Source organism: Anas platyrhynchos, chromosome 3 (assembly GCF_047663525.1).
Source record: "Anas platyrhynchos isolate ZD024472 breed Pekin duck chromosome 3, IASCAAS_PekinDuck_T2T, whole genome shotgun sequence".
NCBI classification, from domain to species: Eukaryota; Metazoa; Chordata; class Aves; order Anseriformes; family Anatidae; genus Anas; species Anas platyrhynchos.
This window is the reverse complement of record NC_092589.1, coordinates 109,260,974-109,286,236: the sequence shown is the minus strand read 5'-3', so window position 1 is coordinate 109,286,236 and position 25,263 is coordinate 109,260,974. Positions and strand designations below refer to the sequence as shown.

The 25,263-nt window shown below is 38.4% G+C and overlaps 1 protein-coding gene across 4 annotated transcripts; it reads left to right on the top strand.

Annotated features, from left to right (window-relative positions):
- Positions 1 to 9,854: 9,854 nt before the first annotated feature.
- LOC101802605 (zona pellucida sperm-binding protein 2) lies at positions 9,855 to 23,606 on the top strand. 4 transcript variants are annotated; one of them, XM_072036464.1, is made up of 22 exons: positions 9,855 to 9,993; positions 10,226 to 10,278; positions 10,745 to 10,837; positions 12,138 to 12,265; positions 12,751 to 12,894; positions 13,520 to 13,603; positions 14,214 to 14,375; positions 14,450 to 14,546; positions 14,641 to 14,864; positions 15,749 to 15,902; positions 15,978 to 16,186; positions 16,272 to 16,389; positions 16,560 to 16,765; positions 17,184 to 17,298; positions 19,062 to 19,231; positions 20,033 to 20,106; positions 20,184 to 20,311; positions 21,062 to 21,251; positions 21,685 to 21,826; positions 22,088 to 22,184; positions 22,323 to 22,403; positions 22,471 to 23,606. In XM_072036464.1, exons 1-22 carry the CDS (start codon positions 9,971 to 9,973, stop codon positions 22,497 to 22,499), a joined length of 2,721 nt encoding a protein of 906 aa, XP_071892565.1. In that variant the 5' UTR covers positions 9,855 to 9,970; the 3' UTR covers positions 22,500 to 23,606. The 4 variants fall into 4 exon arrangements, with proteins under 4 accessions (XP_071892565.1, XP_012950820.2, XP_012950819.2 ...); XM_013095366.5 differs by having other exon boundaries at positions 14,214 to 14,381; positions 22,496 to 23,606; XM_013095365.5 differs by having other exon boundaries at positions 14,214 to 14,381.
- Positions 23,607 to 25,263: the final 1,657 nt, after the last annotated feature.

Here is a 25,263-nt window from a genome sequence, read left to right as displayed (position 1 = left end):
ATTGTTTTTGTTGTTGTTGTTGTTCTATGATTTAACAGTTATTGAGGACGTACTGACCAAAATGACATGACTAAAATAATGGCACAGTCTATTGAAGGTGAGACACTAACCCATTCCAGTGATGATGCAACCAAAAAGAAACATCGATGTTGGAAAAGGATGTTTGTTGTGCTTTTGAAATAATTTATGACCATCCTCATTAATACATCTATAAACTAATAAAAATGTAGACCCTGAATTAAGAGAGTGGATGAAATAGAATATTTTACCCTGTTTTGCTGTTAACTGTAAATCATAGCTTTGCCATAGACTTTTTTGTTTGTTCTGTAATTTTATTTTATTTGTCAAAGAGCAATATTCTCTGTTGCATTATTATACTTGGGAATCTCTACCCCAAAATCTGTCTGAGTCCAAAACATTAACATCTTTGAAAACCCATCTTAGAACTAATCTCAGGTCCAATGACCAAGATAAATTATTAAGTAGGACATAGGCTGTGGTGATGGTTAAAAGTACGTAACTGGCTTACTTTTCACACTGAATGTACCTTTTTGTGGAGCTTTTCTGCCTTTTCCTGAAGTTTTTTGGATGCAAGCAAACTCTATTTCATATAGTTGTATTAACAGGGCATAACATGATAAAGTTTTATGCTGCTTAAAGTTGGGAGCCATTTCACATCCAACAATTCAGATGCACCAAGGAGATAAGTCTTTTGTTGAATCCACCTGCTCATAGTTATCAGTAGTAAGAATAGAGAGAGATCATCATAATAATTGGTCACAGCATGATGATGAGCCATCAGCAGAACATGGTCATAAAAAAATAACCACAATATTTTCAGTAGAAATAGAGAAGCACTTGTATCACCATATATATTCCAGTGAAACCTCATCTGTATTCAGCTCTGATAACCCATATTACATAAAAATACGTTAAACTGGAATAGATGTTACTTGAATGTTCACAGGAGTGGAAAGTCAAGCCTAATAGATGGCATGAGAAAGACTCAGATACTTCACTCTATAAAATGAAGAGTAACAGTGAGAGTGCTTTCTCTCTTTAAAAATGAGGAATAAAATCAACAAATAGGAATAATTTAGGTTCAAGAGCTGTACTGGTACAAGAACAAATCAATATAAACTGCTCAAGAACACAATCTGGATAAAAATTAGAACATCCCCAAACATATAAGAAATAAAGATCTGGAACATTCTCTCACTGGGGAGTCTGATGAGCAAAAATGGGATTGTTTTGGAGTAGGTTTTAATCACTTCATGAAAATGATCGTATAGAGGATTGCCTGTTATAGTGGGAGAGAAAGTACATGGATTTATGGACTCATAAACTTCTTCCCAGACCTGAGATTTTCAGGACACTGCTGCAAGCAAATGTGGAAATCAACTAAATCAAAATAGTAACATTTAATATTTGCATAAAGGAAGCTGTGAATAGTTATCCTGATCAAAACTTTTAATACTATCTCTATTTTCTGACAGTGATTAGAGTCTGATGCTTTAAGACCTGCTTCCTTTAGAGACAAACATCTATTTATATGTCCAGTTTGAATGTAGAAATACTAGATGAACACAGATGCAAGCAGTGCATCTGATGAAGCTGGGATTACCAAAGTAAAAACAGATGGGCCAATTATAAATCAGCTGTGGAGCAACCTGATTGCTTAATGGAAAGATATATGAAATCCACAGTGAGTTTAGGTTTAATGGCACTGTAACATCTCTTTGTACAAATGAAATAAATGTACAGGACCTGGTAAAATACATATCTGGATGAATTGTGAAATTTCTAACACAGTACCAAAACCTGATATCTTTGACCCCTAAAGGTATATTTGCTGGATGATCCTTATAACACTCAGATTTTTCCAGATATATGAGTTAAAGTAGTTGCAGCAGAAACCATTACTTTATTAATACTTCCTTGAACACCAGCCACTGTTCTTTGCCTTGCAAGAGGAAAAAACAACAGTCATTGTCTTAAGGAGCCGAAGACATTCAAAGCTCATAGTGCTTTCTCAAAAGAAAATCAACTTAACATCACTGTTGATTTCCAGTCCTGTGCTTTAAAGAGACTGCAAAGGACTTTAAAGCAAACTGCTTTACAGGATTCACTCACTACATGGAGGAGCTCTAAAAGCAGTCCTGGGACATCCTGTGGACTAAGCTGTAGCATTATCAGGCTGACAAATAGTTTTAAGAGCTTCATCTGTACTTCTATACAGTGCTTCTATGTTAGAGTGCTGCTCTTTAATTTAAAAATAACATTGGAACATAACAATCCCTTCAACTTACGTAAAATAAAAACTTATTACTAAGTTTACCACAGTTTTATTCTCAAGCCATAGTAGTCCTGTCTATAATATGTCTAAATTCTGGAATAGCATATGTTGCTTATGTTATGGCAATTGCACTGTAACAAAACAAACAAACAAACAAAAAAAAAGTCAAGCCACTATTTGACAACTCTTCCACTCGCTTTTCACCTGCTGTAAGAGTCAGAACTCAGGACTCTCTTGGTAGTCTTGCTTGTGCTGGGTAATATCAGAAAGTTAGGTTTGCAAATGGACCTGCAATTTCGGCACAGTAACATAGCTATTTTATGAACATGCAAGGATATGAAAAATCTAAACCATAATTTTCAGGCCCCTCTCACAGTTGCATGCCATGCTCAAATCACAATTTATAAGTATCTCACATAAGCGTTCTGACTGCACCCACGTTGCCTAAGTTTGAGAAAGGTGTAAACCACACTCTTTACTCTTCAAGGCTGCCAGAACCTGCCTCTCTGCAGTAATTGGAAGTAACTGAAGTAAGTGGTCAAAACATCTATTGTGCTGAAATGCATTGTCTGACAATCTGCTGAAAGTAACAATATGTCTTCTCCATACATGATCCCTCCCCCATGTCAAAACAGCCCACTTCCTCTCCTTGTGTATGGTTGTGCCAGCACTAATTAAGAACTGTAAAAATATATGTTTCTTTCTAATGGTGGTGCAGTTATTCATTCCATAACATTATCCCATAAATAGTTGAAATGATGCTCCTGTGGAGGCAGCACCTTGCAGCATGAAGACACTAAAGTTCACCCAGAGCATGAGAGCCAAGCTGGGAAGACATAGAGGCAATGTTGCCCCTGTGAGCAACACATAGTCAAACCATAGCCTAATCTGAAAGCTGTTAAAAAACTTTTCTAACTAAGCTACACTAAAAGAACCCCTGAACTCTACAAGAACTTCTGATTTTGCATACATTCTACAATCTAATGAACGAAATTACAAGTAGAACATATACAAAGACAATTGGACATGTGATACTAATCTTGTCCTGAAACACCAAAAAGATGTTAGCAGTATCTACTTATGCCATAAGTTTGTCTTCTTTGTAAAATACTTAATCTAGGGCCAATTCTCCCTGCAGTTACCAAAGGCTATATAAATACAGACTGATTATATTTAAAATAATGCAGCTACAGTAAAGCACAAGTGATCTTCCATGATCTTCCACCTTCTGTAGTGTATGAGCAATTAAAAATTTTTTTTGTATCTTGCCTAACACTTCTATGAAGCATTATTAACCCTGTTTTATGAATGGAAGACACAGATGCATATGTTTTATGAGACTTCCAAAAACATTTGAAAATTTGAAGTAGACATTCCTAATCTATGAGAGACTGATTGGTATTTATTCACAATTAATCACACAAAATGGGGATATACCAGGTGACCATCTGCATATCTTTCATAGTCCTAAGTAAAGATCACTGGACTCTTTATGGTTAGAATCTGTTTCCACAGAAGACATTATTTCTGGCAAAAAAACAGGGCTGTCCCCAAACCATTATGAAAAGTGCTGTGAGACCTTTAACTTAACATTGGATGCCTGCCAGTTCTGGATAGAGATGTGTCATCTGAATTTGAATTATCTTCTTCCCCAGAGGCAATAAGAAGTTCTACCTGCAGAGCAAAATAGATAAACACTGATGCAATTGAATACATTTCCAAATTTCTAAATAAACCAATCAATAACAATAAAAAAATAAGCTTCAATGTTTACAATGTGCTGGGAACACAGAGAACTTCCTCCTCCACGCTTGGAGAACCTTCTCCATAGGTCACTGAAATCAAATACAAAAAAGTTATTATCCATTCAAGACTACAGCACAAAAATATTGAGATGTCAATAAACAAGTATAGAACCGTATTTAAATAAATTACAATTAGATTTACAAATTAGTTATAAGGATGCCTGCAAAGATCATTCTTCTCTTGGTTCTATATCACTTCATTTGGACTGCTAATAAGACTATTGGAATATGGAATTACTTAACAGACAGAAAAAATCTGTTTATTTGCTGGAGATAACATGACATTTTCACTTGCTATTTCTGTTGCTACATATTCTAATTTGGACTGGTGCATGGACTTGCACCAAAGAAAATTTCTTCTTCCTTATAACACTGAAGACTTACTTTCAGATAAATAAAACATGTTGTAGGATATTGTACACTTTACATAAATAACAGAACATATAGGATTACAAATGAGTAAAGTAGTGACTATAAAACCAGAGAACTGTTTGAAGTGGCCAAAGAAAAGTGGTCTGTATGCCTGTAGGAAGAGAAGAAGCATGGATTCTGACCATAGGCCTGGTCAGGTTCTTCAGGATCACAGGAAACATCACTGAAACTAAAGATGAGCTAAAAATACAAGAAGATTATATCTGTGTGACCTATCTGCATGGCAGTATCTACTTTATGTGTCCATTACTTTGAGGGATATAAATGTACAATAGCAACTTCAAATACAGACAAAGGGAAAGAATGGGATTGAAGACTAAAATCTCTTGTTTATATTTGAAACAGAACTAGATCACAGATTGTATTTTCAATTTAAGAACAAGTAATTCTTTCCTTGTTTATTACAGACATCAAGTACCCATATATAACAACATATAGACAAAGACAGGGTTGTACAGGGGCAGCAATTATTAATGGACATTATGGGATGACAAATAAAGAGCTAGCTCAAAAATGGTATTCATTGCACACAGATGTCTGGACCATGGGCAGATGTCTTAAATTGTCTACACAAAGCGCTTTTGTACTATCACAGTAATCTAAATTGCTTTGCATTTGGTTCCAGATATTTCCACAGATTGTTCTCCACTGCATATAAATTCCTACTCTGAAATTCTAACTGGACTTTAAGGGCCAGATTACTTCCTGGTGTAACTCTTTGTCTTAGTTTGTCTTAGTTTTATTGAGCCAAGTTGATGCAGCCAAACTTTCAAAATGGTACTCCTAATTATAGGAAATCTCATAACTAACTCCATAGGTTATGGTCCTGGTTCATAAGAGGGCTTCCACTGCCCTTGAAACACCACGTTGAAGGAGATAACACAGAAAGCACAAGCAGAAAGAAGGTGGGGTGGAAGCATGGCCTTGTGTGTGCTCTGTGTGCAAACCACCACGTACTTCACAACTCAGTATGCTCATGGTTGACACTCCTTGTGGGGAGGCTTGCTTCAAGTGTCCTTCTGTACCCTATTCAGAGAAGAAAGAATTGTCATAGCATGACTTAAAAAAAACTTTAGCTCAGGACATTTGTCCTCTTAAACCTGTTGGTCCCCAATTTTATCTGTGAGTTGCAATTTTATCTGTGAGTTAAAATGAAAATAATTACTGCCCTTAAATATGGGAGAGCCCCAGGGAAGCCACCCATGCCACCCATCTCTGAGACAGATGGCTTTCTGACTCTCCAGGGATCTTAGCTGTACTGTACTCCGAGAGCAGGACTGTACCTAGCTGAAAATCAAGTCAGTGATTATTTAGGAAATCATTTTTATCCCCAGAGGAGTCATATCTTGCAGCAGAGACAGCCCAGACTAAGTTGCTGAGTTCTAGTTAATGGCTTCATTCTACCTAATGTGTCTGTTCTTGTAGATATTGCTTACAGATAAAGTGTGTGTTTTCTGTCTTCCCATTTATTTATTTATTTATTTTTCATGGAAAATATTTGAATTAGTTGAGCATATAAACATACTGTCTAGGAACAGATTCACGGGAGAAGGAGGATATAGAGTGAGACAGATAGGATAGTTCATTTAATAACTATTATTCTGCATTGCAACCCTGTGAAGAAAATGAATAATTAATTTTCCAGTGGGCATTTTACAAGGGTCACTTTACAAGGGTGCGACTGCAAAATCTCTCTCAGTTTTATTCTTCCTATTAGCAATGAGTTATCTATCACTTAATCTGAGAAGCACTGTGACTTGAATTTCATTTCTCATGCAGTTTTGCCTTCAAAATATGCTAAATAGTTTTTAATGTTTAGATATAGCCGTACTAGATTGTGCAGACTTCCTTTTTTTCCTAATACAATGGTCACGACACTACATGATCTGACCCTACCACTCAGTTACTACTTGTTGTGGGAGAACTATCAGTTACCAGACAAAAAAACGGAAATATGAACACATGATGATCCTAGTAAATTAAAGAGCACATACATCCACACAACTGTTAGCCATGGAAGTGTGTCAAATACTACATCATTTCTTCCTCTTCTTACCCTAATGCAAATAAAAAGTCCAGAAGGAAAATTTTGTCATCCTTGGCATTTTTGGCCATAGAGTTTGAGTAAAGTCTTATTGATTTCAAAATTCTTTAGAAATTAGAACTGTAACAGACAAACAACTTCTTGCTTTTTACTTAAGTCAGTTGATAACTTTGGTTTGACTATAAATCACAGAATCACAGAATCATCTAGGTTGGAAGAGACCTCACGATCATTGAGTCCAACCTCTGACCTAAAACTAACAAGTCCTCCACTAAACCATATTGCTAAGTTCAACATCTAAACGTCTTTTAAAGACCTCCAGGGATGGTGACTCAACCACTTCCCTGGGCAGCCCATTCCAATGCCTAACAACCTTTTTGGTAAAGAAGTTCTTCCTAATATCCAACCTAAAACTCCCCTGGCACAACTTTAGTCCATTCCCCCTCATCCTGTCACCAGGCACGTGGGAGAACAGACCAACCCCCACCTCGCTACAGCCTCCTTTAAGGTATCTGTAAAGAGCAATAAGGTCACCCCTGAGCCTCCTCTTCTCCAGGCTGAACAAACCCAGCTCCCTCAGCCGCTCTTCGTCAAACTTGTTCTCCAGACCCCTCACCAGCTTCATCACCCTTTTCTGGACTCACTCGAGCACCTCGATGTCCTTCTTGCACATAAATATATATAAATTATATAAACCTTGGATTAATTTGTGTTATTTTATTGCCCAGAGTCATAATTATGGTCCAAGACATGCTACATAACAAAAGAAATTCAAACAAAGAAACAAACAAGCCAGAAAAGTTAAGGTATCTAGGAATTAATCTACAATTGCCTGGTAAAAAGTGGAAAAATAAGAAAACATGCAGACAGTGTCCATGCAGGTAAACTAAATGGGTAATGCTTTCAGTACTGCTGTGATAAGGCTGAGTTTTAGCAGGACCACTGTAATTCTCCTTCCTCTTCAGCACGTAGTTGTTAGTTGCCATGACCCTGCTCAAACTGCAAAAACTGAACAAGTCACCACCAGGATGCTGCTTTGCCCCATAACCTCAACATGCATGTAAGTATTGGTAGGCTGAAGAGAAATATGGGCAGAGACTATTTAGGGTAGAAAAGCATAAGCAATCTGGATACCTAACAGAATTGAGGTGATGGGTTTGCCAACAGCGTAGATCTAGTTTAAATGTCAGGTAGAGCCCATGCAAATCTAGAGGAAATCTCAGGTGCTTCCCTAGAGGTACTTAAAATCAAGTTCTGGAAAAGTGTAATAACCTTGTTGTAGTAATGTGAATAATAACTGCACAGAGAAAGTAGGCATAATTTTAATGGCCATCTATCCAGAAATAATAAATACACTGTGCTATGCAATACAGAAGCTCTGACTTCCTGACCATCGTTCTATTTATTATTACAATCAATAGTGGATTCTATATAAATAACGGTGCTTTTCAGAAACAACAACAACAAAATGTAAAGTTGAAAATTTAACAGATAAAGGTATTTCAAAAGGAAATAATGGGAAAACAAGCTAGCTGAGGATAAAACTTGCTTCTTGGTTAAAAAAAAAAAAAATGGATCTATGAACATAGTAAACTTTGTTTTTACTTTTTGTATTTGTGTATATATATATATATATATATATTATTTTTTAAAGATGCCAGAGTGACGCAGTAAGGTTAGCTGTAATAAATAACTTCATCATTAATGCATATGTTTGCCTAAAACGACCTTGGTGTAACATTTGTTAGATTTAAGAACAAACACTGAATAAAAGTTGAAAAGGTGCAGCTGGCTGGCAGAGCAGGCAAGAGCATCCCGATAGGAGGGTGTCAGGCTCCCTCTCCAGGACATTGTTGTTAACTACAATTCCTTCAGCTCTACTCTCATATGCCTTCGAGTGTGCAGAGGAAGGAGCAAAGCCAGATTGTCACAGACATAAACCTAGACCAAAAAAGATCCCCAATATAAAGAGTCTAAACATGAAATATATAACAGAGAGACTTGAATATCTGACCACTCAGTGATGACATGCACCAATACACACAAAGTGAAAATTCATTATTCCTGGTAAAGTTGTTAGAAAACACAGAAAGAAAATGTGGAAATATTGCTCAAAGAAACAGGGAAACCAAAACAATGTTTTGGCCATGAAAGGGAAGAAATGAGAATTGCCAAGGTGGAACTCTGTCTCTGGTGTTAAGGATCTATTGGCACAGAATAACTGACAATTGCACTAAATGATGATCAAGACAAGGAATACTGAATTTTTGCATGCTTTGTTATATACAGTAATAAAAAATATTGAATCTATTATTGTTTGTGCTATTAATTTTTCTACAGCTACATACAAACAATGCTCAGCTCAATATTTACAGAAAAAGCAAACAGACCTCACACCAACACCTTCACTCACTAAGTGACCTGACTACAGTCTAGCCATGAGCATCTCAGCTCATCAGCTCCATGAGTATGATGGTCACATGCATCACACATGGTTGCATAACCCATGTTAATAATGTATATTGTATTAACCCATATTAATAACGGTGGGAATCCATCACTGATCTGGACCTAGGGCCACAGAGTAACCTCTCTACATTCAACAAGCAGCAAAAGCAGGGTCTTTATCTCTGATCTGCTTGTATTCAGGGCAGATCTCTTACTTTTCCACAGTTTTTGAGAAAGTTTTCCTGAAATGTTTAGTGGGTGACACTGGTAGTAGGGTGATTATTAGACAAGATGATCTTGAAGGTCTTTTCCAACTTTAATGATTCTATGAAATTGGCTGGCCATGACCAATAAGGATCATTTCTGGTCTAGAGTCCCACAGGCCACCCAATCAGACACTTCTTCACTTGGTTTGAGATGTCCAGCAGTCTGCAGCATGTATCACCTTCAACATTAGTTGTAATCAATTACCTCAAATGTCAACGGTTTCTTCCTTTCTTATTACACCACTTGCTCTAAAGCTGCAGATCACACATCTGCCTGTGAAACACTTCAGCTCTCCAGAGAAGACCATAGACACTTCTCTACATGGAGAAACAGAGATAACTCAGAAACAATGAACTGCCACATGCTTTACCAGAACAGCACCATTTATCCTACTGCCTTTACACAACAGCCACCTGCTGGTCAGGAGCTGATGGTATGTGGATAGGTGCAGATTTAATCAGTAAAACAAATGAGCAGGTGACATGAATTATCAGTTTGTAGCTAGGAGGGTAAACAGCTGAAAATGGGTTTCATCACTATAAAGGTGACAGCCTTTCCCCATAACCCAAATTTTTGAGAAGATAGAAAGGCTTTAGTTTTTTATAGAAACTTCATGAAGGAAGCTTGCGTTTCTATGTAGCTCTAAGGGGAAAAGCAGTGCAGGCAAATAAATACATAATGGAGCTGGGTCTGGTGCTGAGGTGAGAATTTCATGGTGATTAATGCTGTTATCTTTCTAGAGGCATCAGATATGTTAACTCCTCTATTTTACTGTGCCTAACATTCTGGTGGTAACCAAGGAATTCTCATTTTTCAGTTTCCAAATCTAGATCTGTAGCTGAAACATCTGGACTAGAACTTCTAGTGTAAAAAATCAGTTAGCAAGCTGTTGTTACAGTAGGAGTTACTGTTAATCCGTGTTTTCTCATACAGGTTCTTGGTGACAGGAATATTTATTTCTGAAACATGGACCCATGGGAGACCAGGTAAAGCTGCTGTGAACTGTCTTCACACAAACTTTTTTCTTCATTATTATTATTGTTGTTATTATCATTTTTCCATTTCCTTTCAATAGTTTAGAGGAGGATTTCTTTCTTTTTTTTTTTTTTCTTGCTCTTCTTGTTTTGCTCTATTCCAATACAGATGTTCAGCTTGGGCCAGCCAATTTAGTGGCTTCTTGAACCTCTTTCACGATCCTGCTTCTGTTGCTACAGGTAGTAATGTTGGCTGGCCAGGCATGGTTACAATCATTACACTACTACATTTTCTCTTGGAAGTGCTTCTTGATTTTTTTTGTTTGTTTATATTATGTATTTGCACCCTCTAACATCCCTTGACAAGAGATTCTGAAGTATAAATATTATGGCATTGTTATTTACAAGGCAGAATATGAATTTGCAGGTTTCTCTTTATGTTACTGTTAATTCTTTACTTACTGATTTTTTGACACAGGACCCATGAGTTCAGAGTGCCTGGAGAACTTTTTGCGTATAACACTGAGGGTGGAATACTTTGAGGACAAATACTTATCTTTTTCTGCTGTTGGTAAGTAGATACAGAAGATCTTGGAGACAAAATTGCACAAGGTGATGTCTTGAAAATCTTTTGAGGTCTTTCTATGCTAGAATTCCCTGGATCTCATGACATGTATAGAGCTGTTGGAAGTATGTTGCACCTCGTTATTATTATTATCTTTAAAAATGTCTTTTTCTGTTTAACCTATTATTTAGCTTTATTAAGTTATAACTTAGCTTTATCAAGTCTAATCATGGTTGTCTTTGCACTCAAACTAAAATGCACAACGTAGGAAGATATGGTAGTTGTTAGACATGTTGGTGGATTTCCCTCCTGGTAAAAATATGCCCCAGTAACCACACATATTATTTGGAAAGCACAAAAGCTGAAGCTGATGCTACATTACTGGTTTTGCATAGATGATTTCCCACTTTTTTGCTTATAACTAAGGGGCCTAGTGGATTGTTAAATTATCTGTGGCCTCTGACTGCAGACTTAATAATCAATGAGTGGTGTGTTTGAGTGAAAAAACACCACAGAGCGCCCTTGAAGGGTGAAATGAGTTAACTTTGCTCAATAAACATAATCAGATATAAAGATATAAAAATGCAAACTCAGTTTTGAACTAACTCTTGATGTTGGTTGTCTGACTAGATATGATTTGTTGTACTGCACCTATCTTCCTAGAACATTAAACTTGTCTTACCCTTCTTAATATATGTTTCTGTTTGAGAACCTTCACCCATACATCAATAGACTCTGCAATTGAGATATGTATGGCTTGAAAGTATAAAGCAATTATTTTGGGCTTAAAATCAATGATAATTTTGTAGCTTAAATTCAAGCTAAGCTTTAGTGTGCTTATCATCCTGATAAGACTCCTGAAGGGTCTCCATTGGCCAGCCAGGCATTAAAGAGAAACATGAGTTTATGCCAGTCCCAGAACTAAAGCCCCTGTGTTGTGAGTTGTTATCATTAATCACCCATGACAGCTTTGACACTGATCTGTGTCTGGTCTGTCCTTACTGGGGCTTCCTCCCCAGTCCTTCAGGATTTCACATCTTCCCATATTGGTCATTTATCATCTCAGCCTTTCCGTTGTTATGTTTCCTGTCCCAGTCTGTTTGTAGCTTTACCTTTATCTTTCTATTTATTTTGATGCATAGCTTTATCTCTTTGCAATTTTATCTCAAGTTTGACCTCAAGGTATATAGCTGGGCCATAAAAGAACCTGGGCCAGCTGAACTCTAGAGACAAGGGAAGACTGCTGGGGGAGTTTGCAGAGCAGGAGTCATACTTATTAATACCAATCTTAACTAATTTCCTATAGATCAATCTGGCATAGCTTGGGAGCTAGATGAGGCCCTGGCATCACAGTGTGGCTATACAGTAACTTACAGCAGCTGGAATAACATTGAGTTTCGTGCTTCTGCACTAAGCTGCCATTCTCGCTTGGAGGTAAGTGTAATTAATATAGGTTTTTTTGTTTGTTTGTTTGTTTTACAGTACTGATGCTGTGTATGACCTTTACACAAAAGATTAAAAAATTATTGACAGGTATTAACTGAGGGGTCATAATATCTTGAACATCTACTAGCAGAATGTTTAGTTCTCTTCAAATGTTTCCGGATATCTGAGAATACACCATGGTATTGACACTTCAATGCCCTACAGAATAGGACAGATGAGCATATGAAGAAGCATATTACATATGCGTCCTAGAAGTGCAAGTGCCTTCTACAGAATAAGAATAAGAAACATTTGTGTGTGATGTAGATAGATTCTTACAGGCTAGTTAAGCAAGGAAAAAACAATAACATTTCAGTATGGAGGTGCTTCTCTGCCCAAAGACTGATGGGTGGATTTCTTAAGTTAGGTCACAAGGATAGCTGATGTCCTACTAGGAAAAATCTGTCTAACAAATGTTTCCCATGTCCATGCAGAAAGACACATTCACAGTAACTATACAAGTCAAAGCATCTCATACCCCTGATATGAAAAATGCTTCAATTCACCTAAAAAGTGCAAGTTGTCATTATGGCCCATGGAGTCTGAGAGAGTTACTATGTGAAACTAATTACATGGAGGTAAGCACTAGAAGACTTCATCTTTGTAATCAGATTAAATGCTAGGAATGGGAATTGGAACAGAGTTTGAATATCACACTATGAAAGACTTATTGGTGAAGCTACAGCAGCGTCTTGAGCTTAGTGATATATTTATGTTTTTTTATAGATATCTGAATAGTGTTAATAGCCAGTGGAGTTGTGAAATAATATTCAAAAGATTAAGGTTGAATGGCATCTCAACAAACGTTGAGATAACAAATAAAGCTTCCTTCAGAAAGCACACCTACTAAACTTTCTGGGAAGAACTGTAGAGAGAAAAAGAACAATTCCTCTTTGAAGCAGACATGGGTGTAAGAATGAAGCCCTGACACTAACTGGAAGTGAAAATGCTGAAGCTAGAGAATGCTTTAAAAAAAAGACTGCAATGAAGTTGACTATGGATAATACACTATTATGGCATAAAATATGAGTTCTTGACTTGAAGAGAGAAATGAAAGATTTCCCTTAGGGAGATGCCAGTCTCCATTCTTAATCTCCTACTTTCCTGAAAGTACTTAAAAAAAAAAAAAAAAAAAAACCTTGTGAGATGTTCAAGACAAGGGGGTTGATGGTAACACTAAGAAAAAGTGGCTTTTTTGTTCAGGTTTCTGTCAGGAGGGATGTTCCACAGACTGTAAAGGACTTAATTCAAGAAGAGCCTGAAGACTGGACTCTTGCCTTTCCAGAGGTAAAATTACAGATTTTCTTCCTAATAAGAACTAGTGCTACTTCCAACACAACCATCCTATGTCCACACAGTATGAATTGTCCTTTCAAAAACTACATTTAAGTAGGAAGAGCAGAACTTCTTTACAAAGTGGTTTTAGAATAGAGGTTTTAATATATATTAGAAATACAGGCAGCCTGTAAGCCTTATCTCCAAGGAAGAAGTGGAGATGTATTTCTCAGACAACCTCAAAATCAGGCCTTCCCCAGGCAAAAGGGTAAACAACAAAAATTCTAAGAACCCATGGCCTAAGAATGAACTTCAGAATGCCTTTTTTTTTTTTTCTTGGGCCCCATATTTTTAGTGTAGCATTGCAGTTAATCTCTTTCCCCATAACTTATCTCAATACAGAAAGGGGTGTATTTTTTTTTTTTTAGTTCAATATCTGTTTGCTTTCAATATGGAAAGCTTCCTCTGTGTGAGAGGCTGAGCAGGGCAAAGCTTGAGAAGTATCACAGTAGTATTTGCAATAAATAAACAAAATTTCTGTGTAGTTCAATACATAAATCATCCAACATAGTAAGTCACTTTGAACAGCTTGTTTAAACTGTTAATGAATTTCTATGGGCAGGCTAAGTCAGGAGAAGCCTCAATATGGCAAACAGTGTTTCATCAACCAGAAGAGAAAAGGGCTCTGCTTGTGAGTGATGCTTGGAGTGCTGGCTATGGACTCAACACCACAGATACCAGGATTCTGCTGCGAGTACCGTATAATACTGCACAAACTCAGCTGGTAAAGGTTGGTACACTCAGTCTAACCCAACAAGTTGTCAGATTATATAGGTCTAAACAGATCTCTTCCTGCAGGCTCAGGGAATTACTTTTTCTGCAGTGAGATCAAGTACATTTTACAAAGAGCAGTGGATGATCCTGATGGTGGATACTGCTGTGGCATGTCCTGTAGGTAAGGAATATGGTACCTCACCCCAATGTTTAAATGTAGGGAATGTCTGGTAACTACTGTAATGAGCTGACAGTTTTCCTATCTGGTCCCTAAGATGGTGTGGATTATACTAACAAAATGATCATCTGGACAGTTCCAAAATACATTCAAGCACTCTGTACTGGAGCAACTAGCTTTAAGGATATTCTTGTTGAAGCTGGTGTGAATCTACACAAACTCTCTGTTGAAGAAATGGCTTCCAGAAAATACGTGTTATCTAATGATTTTGATGTGATTACAATGAAGGTACCAATAGGTGCAGAAGGTGGCTATTACAAGGTTAGTTGGTTATATTGGATGGCAGGTAAATTATTTTCTGTTGTAACTGGGTGGTGGTGGTGTGTGTTGTTTTCCTGGGGAGAAATAATTTTTCATTCTGGTCATTACAAAGGAGGGGAAAAGGTTGGGGAGGAGGAGAGAAGGGAAAGGGAGGGAGAAGGGGAAGAAAATGTATATCAAACATCCCAAAATCCTGACCAAAGGGCTCTTTTAAACATCACTTTGTGAAAACTTTTTTCTGATAAATGGAGATGGACAGAATCCCATAAAGAACTATGATTTCTATCTTCGCTCAGATTAACACAGATTTGTTTACCTTTCAATCCTGATGTCATCTTCCTTGAAGACAGTCTTAGCTGGACTATAACACATGCATAGATTGTCATATTTTCCACAAAATGTTTAAGATTGAGAATGTATGCCATTTGTCCTCAAGACCACATATCAGGATGCTTTGAGACTATGCCTCAAACTGAGTCCCTTGGAATGAACTCAGTCCTAGGCAAACATCATAGCTGAACTTCAAAAGGAGAATGCAGAAGGAGTCATTTCACTGATTTAAAAAAAAAAAAAAAATCCCTGTTGTTTTGAAACTAGGAGGTGGGGGGCAACCTTCAAAAGGTAGTCTCTTGAGTATCCTGAGATAATATAAACTCTTAAAAAATAGAGCCTATTATAGTGATACAGTAAGTATGACACGAGTGCATGATTCCTCACCGGTGCTGTTTTCTCAGACTTCCTTCCCAGCATAAAAGCAGAGCCACAGAGATGAGGAGGACAATTGTTTGGAACTGTAGCTCTATCTGACCCTGTAATGCTGTGAGACAGTTTTTACTTTATACTTTATCATGTTATGTTAAAGGATGCTGGTTATAAAATTCCAGACTTCTGTGAACAGTGGACAGCATGGGACAAGATACTGCATCAACCTGTTCTTGGAACACCAGTGGGAGGATAACAAATGGGGACTAACCAAACATACCATCATCAAGGAAATAGAAACACCATTTGAACTAGTAGAACTCACTGTAACCAACAGTAAGTATCCTAACACTGAGTTTACTGAAGGTTTTGGTACTGACAGGATATTGATGCTAGTATGTTCCTTTTCAGATTCAAATCTGAGTGCAAGGATAATGAATGTGACAGTGGGAACGTTCCTCCTGGATGTGGAGCTTGTGAACTTGACCGTTGAGGGGGCAACTGTCACAGTACCTGAGGCTGTTCAGCATGGGTATCAAACATATGAGATTAAATATGCTAATCAAAGCAAAGCCTATGTAATACATGTGTCATTTGATGCCCAAAGCATTAAGAAAGAGGTGTGTACTAAGAAAGTGCAGCATACCATGGTGTAGAAATGATATCACTCGGTAAATTTTTATTTCTAAAAATGTTTTATTTCAGTATTTGAGAGATGACATAAGAACATACACACTGAATGTCACACTGGAGTTCATCATTCATCCAACAAGCGAGACCTTCTCTGTCCCCATCGTTACACTGTCTGCTGTTAAAGATGCTGGTAAGCTAGTGAAATCTATGCAAAACTGTATTTATCTGGCTGCAATTTACCTGGCTGTGAACTCAGCTGCTAACTGGGTGAAGTTCAGCCAGCGATGCTGTCAGTACTAAATAGTGCTATTAAACTCTGACAGCACCTAGCATGTTGTCTGACCCTTAGCTGTATTACAGTACTGCCCAGTGCAAGGGGGTTTTGTGATGAGAACAGCCTCCATCTCCACATCACTCATGGGAATGTGGACCAGAACTGGATGCCCTTCATCTCAGGCCGACACCTGACACCAGGGGCTGCAGAGAAGTACAACTACAGCCTGAGTGATAATGGTACTCACTTGGCCATCTCTGTCCCTTTCCTTTCTTCCCTCCTGGACTATGAGGTAAGGATGCCAGTCTGTATCAACTAAAAGACGTGCTAGCTATGAGATGAACATGATATACTACGACCTTGTAGATAAAATGAAGCTTTCAAAATAGTTTCCCTTTGGATAGATTTAAAAGGATTAAAGAAGGACTTTTTTTTCCTTGAAAGAACACTTATTTCCCTTGGCTAATGTTGGCAGTACTTAAAGGCTGAAGAACCAATTAATGGTAATTGCACAGGCAATCACACTTGTGTTGTATTGTGAATCTACTGAAGAAGTTCTGCATCTGTTTCTAGGTTAAGAGGAAAAATCTCTTGTGGGTTTAGTTTTGGTCAAAGACAATTACCTCTGGCTTGTGATAACCTCCTCCTAGTTCTTTAGTTTTTCTATAAGAGTAGTGGGTCTTCATTTAACCTGTGATAATCCTCTCTAGGAAATTCATACTTCTGGAGTATTGGCTTCACTCCATTTAACCTTGAAAGATGGAGTCACCTTGGCTAATAAGAACTTCTCAGTTTCCTGCAGATTTTCCCCCTCAGAGCTAATACGTAAGTACACTGCCACTGATATATTTAGCTTTTAATGCTCTTTGGGTTGTGTAAGTCACATAAGCCCACACTGTCTGAAATGTTTCTAGAGCTTACACTAATGTGATACCCTATCTGCCTGTCAATTTTTCTGCCGGGTAATATGCTACAAGACAACTCAACTTAAGGTCTGTAGGGAAAAATCCTTTCTAGTACAAGGCTTGGGAAGGAGGAGAGAAAATATACTTCCCTCACACTTCCAAAAGCATAAAACTTCGTGAAAGGGGTTTTGGGTTGTTTAGGGTGTTTTCCTGAGTGCTTCTTGTTTCTTTGGTGGGAAGATGGGCATATAGGGTGTCAGTTGTCATAAATCATTGAAAACCTACTCATCTGGATTGAAAGTACAGAATATCTTGGCTAGAAATCACAGAATTGTCTAGGTTGGAAGAGACCTCAAGATCACCTAGTCCAACCTCTGACCTAACACGAACAAGTCCTCCACTAAACCATATTGCTAAGTTCAACATCTAAACGTCTTTTAAAGACCTCCAGGGATGGTGACTCCACCACTTCCTTGGCAGCCCATTCCAATGTCTAACAACCCTCTCAGTAAAGAAGTTTTTCCTGATATCCAACCTAAAACTCCCCTGGCGCAACTTAAGCCCATTCCCCCTCGTCCTGTCACCAGGCACGTGGGAGAATAGACCAACCCCCACCTCACTACAGCCTCCTTTAAGGTACCTGTAGAGAGCAATAAGGTCCCCCCTGAGCCTCCTCTTCTCCAGGCTGAACAAGCGCAGCTCCCTCAGCCGCTCCTCATAAGACTTGCTCTCCAGACCCCTCACCAGCTTCGTCGCCCTTCTCTGGACTCACTCAAGCACCTCGATGTCCTTCTTGTAGCGAGGGGCCCAGAACTGAGCACAGTACTCGAGGTGTGGCCTCACCAGAGCTGAGTACAGGGGGACAATCACTTCCCTAGCCCTGATGGCCACACTGCTTCTTAGACAAGCCAGGATGCTGTTGGCCTTCTTGGCCACCTGAGCACACTGCTGGCTCATATTCAGCCGACTATCAACCAATACTTCCAAGTCCTTCTCTTCCAGGCAGCTCTCCAACCACTCATCTCCCAGCATGTAGCTCTGCTTGGGGTTATTGCGCCCCAGGTGCAGGACCTGGCACTTGGCCTTGTTGAACTTCATGCAGTTGACCTCAGCCCATCAGTGCAGCCTATCCAGATCCTCCTGCAGAGCCTTCCTGCCCTTGAGCAGATCGACACACGCACCTAACTTGGTGTCATCTGCAAACTTACTGAGGGTGTGCTTGATCCCCTCATCCAGATCATCGATGAAGATATTAAAGAGGACTGGTCCTAGTACCAAGCCCTGGGGGATGCCATTAGTGACTGGCCCCCAACTGGATTTGACTCCATTCACCACAACTCTTTGGGCCCGGCTATCCAGCCAGTTTCTAACCCAATAAAGTGTACACCAGTCCAAGCCAAGAGCAGCCAGTTTCTTGAGGAGAATGTTGTGGGAAACAGTGTCAAAAGCCTTACTGAAGTCAAGGTAGACCACATCCACAGCCTTTCCCTCATCCACCAAGCATGTCACTTTGTCATAGACAAAATAAGAACAGACATAGAAAAATCTTTGGGAGAGAGTGAAATATTCTAGGAGGAGAAAGGTGAGTTAAATTGTCACCTTAGTTGTACTAAGCTACAGAACAGAACAACTGGAGTCTGAAGAACTGATTTGTACTGAAAAATGTTTTTTTTTCTCTTTTAGAGTGTTTTCCCAATGGCACTGTGGTTATTACTGCAGTAAAACTGGTAAGACTTGCAGACCTGGATACCAGCCTCCTTGTGTTAAGTGACAGAAACTGCAAGCCCAGCCTAGTAACAGAGAAGACTGCAACTTTCAAATTCAATGTGAATACATGTGGAACAAGAAGAAAGGTGAGCACTTAATGATATGAAGTTTACTCTTTATTGGGATAGGTTTAGTACTAGGACTGCCAGAAGCTCAGAGCTGAGTAGAAGCTGCAAAAGGTCACAACTCATAAGTAGTCATTTTCAATATGAGGCAGACCTAAGGTCCTTTTCTGAGGATACCAAATTCTGCTGGGCTGAATTTTGAAACTTCACCTTCCTAATTAGTGAAAGAAATTTTCAGAAACAGATGTGCTTGTTTTCTGAAACCAGCATGTAGTCTAACATTTTCTGAATTGTTTAGTAAGTCTGGAATATGATTTTTTTTGTTGTCAGTGCATACTCATATGTATTATAGAAGCTGGTTCTGTATCACTAGTGAATACTTAAACCAGCATTAGAGTGAGTTTCCTCTTCCTGCCACATACTGTTTAAATAGAGAGGCTTGAGATAGGAGGGGGGGGAAAAATAATAGATCAAATCACTTTCAAATTCTAGTCACACCAAAAGCAGCTTGCTTCTCTGAATGCTAGGCAATGATTCTGCTAACATAATCAACAGAACTCCTTTTTTTGTGGTCCAGTGCACTTCTTTCTGTGGTGCTATATCATTCAAGATATTGTTACTTGATAAGTTACTTCTTGATAATGACTCTGTTAGCTGTAGCTTGCTTTGGTTCAGTAGGTGCAGGACAGTAACTTCTCACTACTTCCAAGCGTACTCTGCTCAGAGCCATCTGCCAGTCAAATGAAGGGATGTGGATGTTTTTTAAAAACCTAAGTCACTTCTAAAGTAACTGTCCTGTTTGTAACAGTATGTATCCTTCAGTTTAATAGCACATCAATAACATATGAGAATGAGGCAATCTACTTCAGGCCTGGAAATGATTCACCAGTATACAAGTAAGTGACATTTCCTAGAGGGAGGCTGTCCAAATTGTTTCAGTTTCTAAAATCTAATGTTAAACCTCTTCCCTCAGATTAAAGTTTGTATGCTTATACACAATCAAGCAGACTGTTGATGTCCGTTATGAAACCAAGAACAACCCATCATCCAGTATTAAGCCAGGGTTTGGCTCTCTTGACCTCTCATTGAAGCTTTTTAAAGGTAACTTCATGATCAGAATTTTTGGAATAGATGGCGTTGAAAAGGACCTCTGGAGGTTATTTTGTCCAACTACCCTGCACAAACAGGGTGACCTAGAGCAAGTTGCCCAGGACTATGTCCAGGCAACTTTTGAATATCACCAGTGTGTACTGAAAAATCTCTTCAAGGCCTCTGAGAGAGGTGGTACCTCCAGAATGCAACACAAATGGTTGAGTATCTACAGTGGATCATTCCAAGTGCAACCAAGTCTCATGGTTTTTCTGCTTGGTATGAGCACATCAACTTCTGTGTAGTGATGGCAGTGCTTGAAGTGTGGCAAGTGGAGAAATTACCACGAACCACAATAACCATAACTTCTGCCAGAAGAAAGCTACATGCATTACTGCTGTAAAATGGTAACACTGCTGGCAAAAAGTTCTAACTGAAGTCTAAACAAAACCATCACCCTGATTGGAGTGGACCTGATGCTTTTGCTTTATCTTTTTAAAAGCAGTTTTGAATGAGTCTGACTTAGCAGGTTTTACAGAAGGAAGTTTCTCCCCTCTAGATCTTCAGAGCCAAAAAATACAGTTCAAGTCTTTGCTTTCCTTACTAGTTCTTATTTTTCTACCATCATAGCCTTATTTGTTGACATCTCTATTTTTTTGTGCCACTGTGATAGAGCAAATAGGGGTGGAAAGCAGAGTGACTCAAAGCTGGTCAATACCTACTCTGTAAAAAGGAAACTTTGCCATCAATGTTTTCTTCTAGATGAGTCTTATTCTGACCTCTATCAAGAATTGGAATATCCTGTGGTAAAATACCTGAAGGAAACACTATATTTTGAAGTAGAACTGCTGCAGCCTGCAGATCCAAGACTGGAACTAAACCTGGAAGACTGCTGGGCTACAAACTCAAAAAGTCAGGATAGTCTTCCACAGTGGCCAATCCTCATAAATGGGTAAGGAGAGCTTTTCTCCTGTGTCTGGTAACTGCTGAGCACAAAGCCTCTAGCTTTAGTTGGAAGGAAAGAGTAAGAACAGAAGTCAATTGGGAAGGATTTTTGGTCCTGAATCTGTTTTTGTTATTAAGCTGTGAAGGGCACAAGGGTGCCTGCACACTAGCTATGCCTTCTGGTGTTAGAAGGTCACCGGGGGTTGGCAGAAATACTAGCTTCTAGCTAATATTCATAAGAGAATTAAAAGTAACTATTACTACAACTAAATACCATGGGAAAAGACAGGGACTGTTACTGGGAGAGGCTCTATCATCTACCACCATGGCTTCAGCAAAAAAAGGAAAGTTCAGCATTTCACCTCCTTCCTTCCAGAAGGACCTTGTCAAAGTGATAAAGATTTAGATTAAATACACTTTCTTTTAATTTTCCCAAAAAGGTGTGGAAACAGCAAAGACTCTCACAGAACAGTCTTCCACAAAGTTAATTACAGCACCAGAGTAAAATTTCCTCAGCACCTGAAGAGATTTGAAGTGACAATGTTCACCTTTATAGAAGGCACCACTCAATTACAAAAGCAGGTGAGATATCTCTGGCTTCCTGTGCAGTGATCTCAATGTATGAGCCTGGAGTAGTGCATGCAGCAAATACTGTAGAAGATCTTAGCTGGCCAGGTGCTGCTGGAGGCTATTAGCCACCTCCTTTAAGACTTAACACTATAGGAGTAATAAATAGAGACTAGTGACTCATCATTCATTTCATCTCATTTGGAATCAGTACATGTATCCAATATTTGCCAAATAAGACTCCCTGTACACACTACAAATATTTTTACCTTGTAGCTGTATTTCCACTGCAGTGTGGTGATCTGCAGCACTATGCCACAGCCTTCCGACTTCCTTTGTCAGAGGAGTTGCAATCCTGGGAAACATAGACTTGGTAAGAAAAACATTTCTCAAGTCATTCCTGAAGCTTGCTCAGCAACACAGCATATGCTCTCAGGAGCTTTGTCAGATGGCAGACTCCTAGTCTTAGTGTGCGCTGTACAGAATATTAAAAGCTGAAATGTTTCATTAGACCGCAGTACAGAACCACAACCGCATGGGCAAGCATCATCTGGGGCAGTGCTTATTAGGAAGGAAAACATGACTGGCAGAGGTAGGTATCGCTTTTAGATCACATTACTGATGTGCTGAATGTACTGCTCATTTAACATAATGCACAGAAGCCTTTTTCTCTCCTCTCTGTAGGTGAATACACTCTTTTTTGACAGAGGTTAAAAGACTAAACAGAACTGTTTAGTTTTATGAATTTTCAGTTAAATAGCCTATGCAAATTCAGTCTGCCCCGACTTTCAAGTAAGGACACTACAAAATACGCTGTCTACTGATGAAAGGGTCAACTAACCACGTACAGCTGCATCTTTGTCTCTTAATCAACTTTAGTGTGTTGCTCAATTCTGCTGCTCTAGAGTCTAGTAGTTTTGATCTCTGTGTGACTGGCATCTGACCTAGTCTTCTCAGCTAACATGCCTGAAGTTTGTCTAGCCACTTTGCAATGGGAAGCATTTGTTTTGGTGTAGAAAGGGAAAGGTAGCAGCAGATGTAATGTCAACTGCAAATCATTCATTATTATATGCTTTTTAAAAAAGTTTTAAGGTGAATAAAGTGTTGCAGGGACCTTAATATCAGTAACTTTTTTTTTTTTTGAAGCATCTGGGAATAAATATATTTTGTAGTGGCAACTGTCAGAAAACCTGTAAGCTGTGGATGGATTTCACTGGAGGGTTGTAGCTCTGCAATGTCAAATTGCCTCCCTTGGTTGTGGGGTAAATCAGTCACAAGTAGCATCAGTAACTCTGCTTAGCAGAGTAATCTGTCACCCTAAAGGAAAAAAGCTTTTAGTGGAGACTTATAGTAGTAATGATAATACATGGACTTCATCTATAAAATGTTTAGGATTTTTCCTTGTTATAAGGTATGCTAACTAGGCACTCCTGTCAGATAATCCTGTCCTTTATTTTTTAAGTGGGTAGAAGATTGCTTGACTTCTTTGCATCTGAGTAGTGATATAAGAAGAGTTTGGATTCAGTACTGTATTTTCCTGTTCTAAGGAAAGACTGCTTAGCATGAATCATTATTGCTTAGAGCCGGAGACACAATAATGGGTGTACAGTGCTGTTTGCTTTTTAACTTTATATTAAATGGAATTCTACTACAAGAGATTGCTGTGAAAGGTACCTTGAGCAAGAAACTATCCCATGAATCTATTTGTACTTTGTGAAGAAAAACACAAACATTTGTAGCTCTGCTGTTATACCTGTAAAGAGATTCCATTAAACAGATTATGCTATAATTTCAAGATCATGTTTCAAAGTCTTCTCCATCTTCCAGTTGTCTGCTAGGTATAACTGTAGTTAATGTTTCGGGGGGGCAGGGGGGAACAGGGCTTCATGATGAGTGGCAAAAAGTCCCTAGCTGTGCCACAGGACTGTCCTCCAGTAGAAGAGGCTATGATGCTAAATTAGTCTTCTTTCTTCTCTGGTTGGTGAAGACTGAAGTTATGGAGCTATGATATTGAGGAATGAGTCAGCAAATAGTGTCAGCAAGGAAATGAAAGGAAAAGGCAAAACTTGTAAGCCTGATGAGACTTGACATGATAGTGATTTTCGTGCTTACTGTTTTTCCTTATATTAACTGAATGGCTTAAGCACCAGCTATTCCTCAGTCTGTGGGCATGAGCTATTGAGAATTCACAGAGCACATCTGTAACGTGCTACTAGGGCTTTGCACCTAACAGAATACAATTATAGTCACTTTAAGTGGTATCGCAACTTCCCTGTATGTCTTATTTACTGGGAGACAATCAGCATGATATAAGCCTGGAATGCAGTGCTTCCTCTGAGGAGCTGCAGCTTTCATCTGCCAGTGATCTACCAGCACAGTGTGGGCTTCCTTGGGTAGCCTGAGCCACCTTCTCCCCTCTTACAGGGGTGGGGAGGAAAAATGTAATATCCAGGAACAGATGTGAGAACCAAGCATGAGGAAGGGTCAGTCTATCATGAACTCTGTAATTGATGTGGTTTCCTGAATCTGATACTTCTCATCAAACCACGACTCAAACATGAAATTGTTTAATATAAATGCAGTATTTAAAATCTTTCATCTATGGAGATGTGTTCTCCCCCAAGTTAGTCAACATCTCAAGATTCTCCCTATTGACAGTGATTTAAGAGCTGTAAAAAAAAAAAAAGCTATAAGATGCCCATTTAACTTTTTCTCTAGTCTACAGTCTTTCTTAAAAAAAAAAAAAAAAAAAAATTGTTCATTGCCAGTTTGCAAAATGAGAGTTCTTAATAGATAAGATGGTCCTTAATTTTCTTCACTGATAATTCAAGGAAAATTCTTTCCAACTTTCTTTCCATGGCTGAACTAAGATTCATGTAACCTTGTCAGATTTTACAACAGTATGTGTGACAAAATCAATTTCAGTATCAGCAAATATTTTAAAGACAATGTGACAGTAATACTTTGTCTACATTAGAGGACTGTTTATACTAAAATTCAGTAAGCACCTTCCTGGTTTTATATATTTAAAAAAAAAAATCCTCTTTAAGTGTTGAATCAACACCTCTTTGCCTTTTAAGTGGATATTTTATGACCACATGTTTTTCCCTCTGGTATTTGGGATGTTATTTTTATATCCCTGTTAACACAAGTTGAAAGAAGATCCATCTTCTTTGTTTATGCTTAATGTCTCCTACAATTTCAACAGGTGAATGATAAAAATCTAAGGGGAAAAGAAGTCTTGTGTGATTTGTTTTTGTTTTGTTGTTTTTTTGTTTTTTTTTTTTTTTTTTTTCTAAGAAAATAGAAACAATAATGGAATTCTACTGCAGACAGATATTTTCCTTTGGGAAAAAAAAAATGGTGATAAGTCAGTGCTATAACTAGCCACACTCTATCTTGCTGTTGATACAGTACAGTAAAAGAACCATTTCTAACTTTGACCTGGCTAG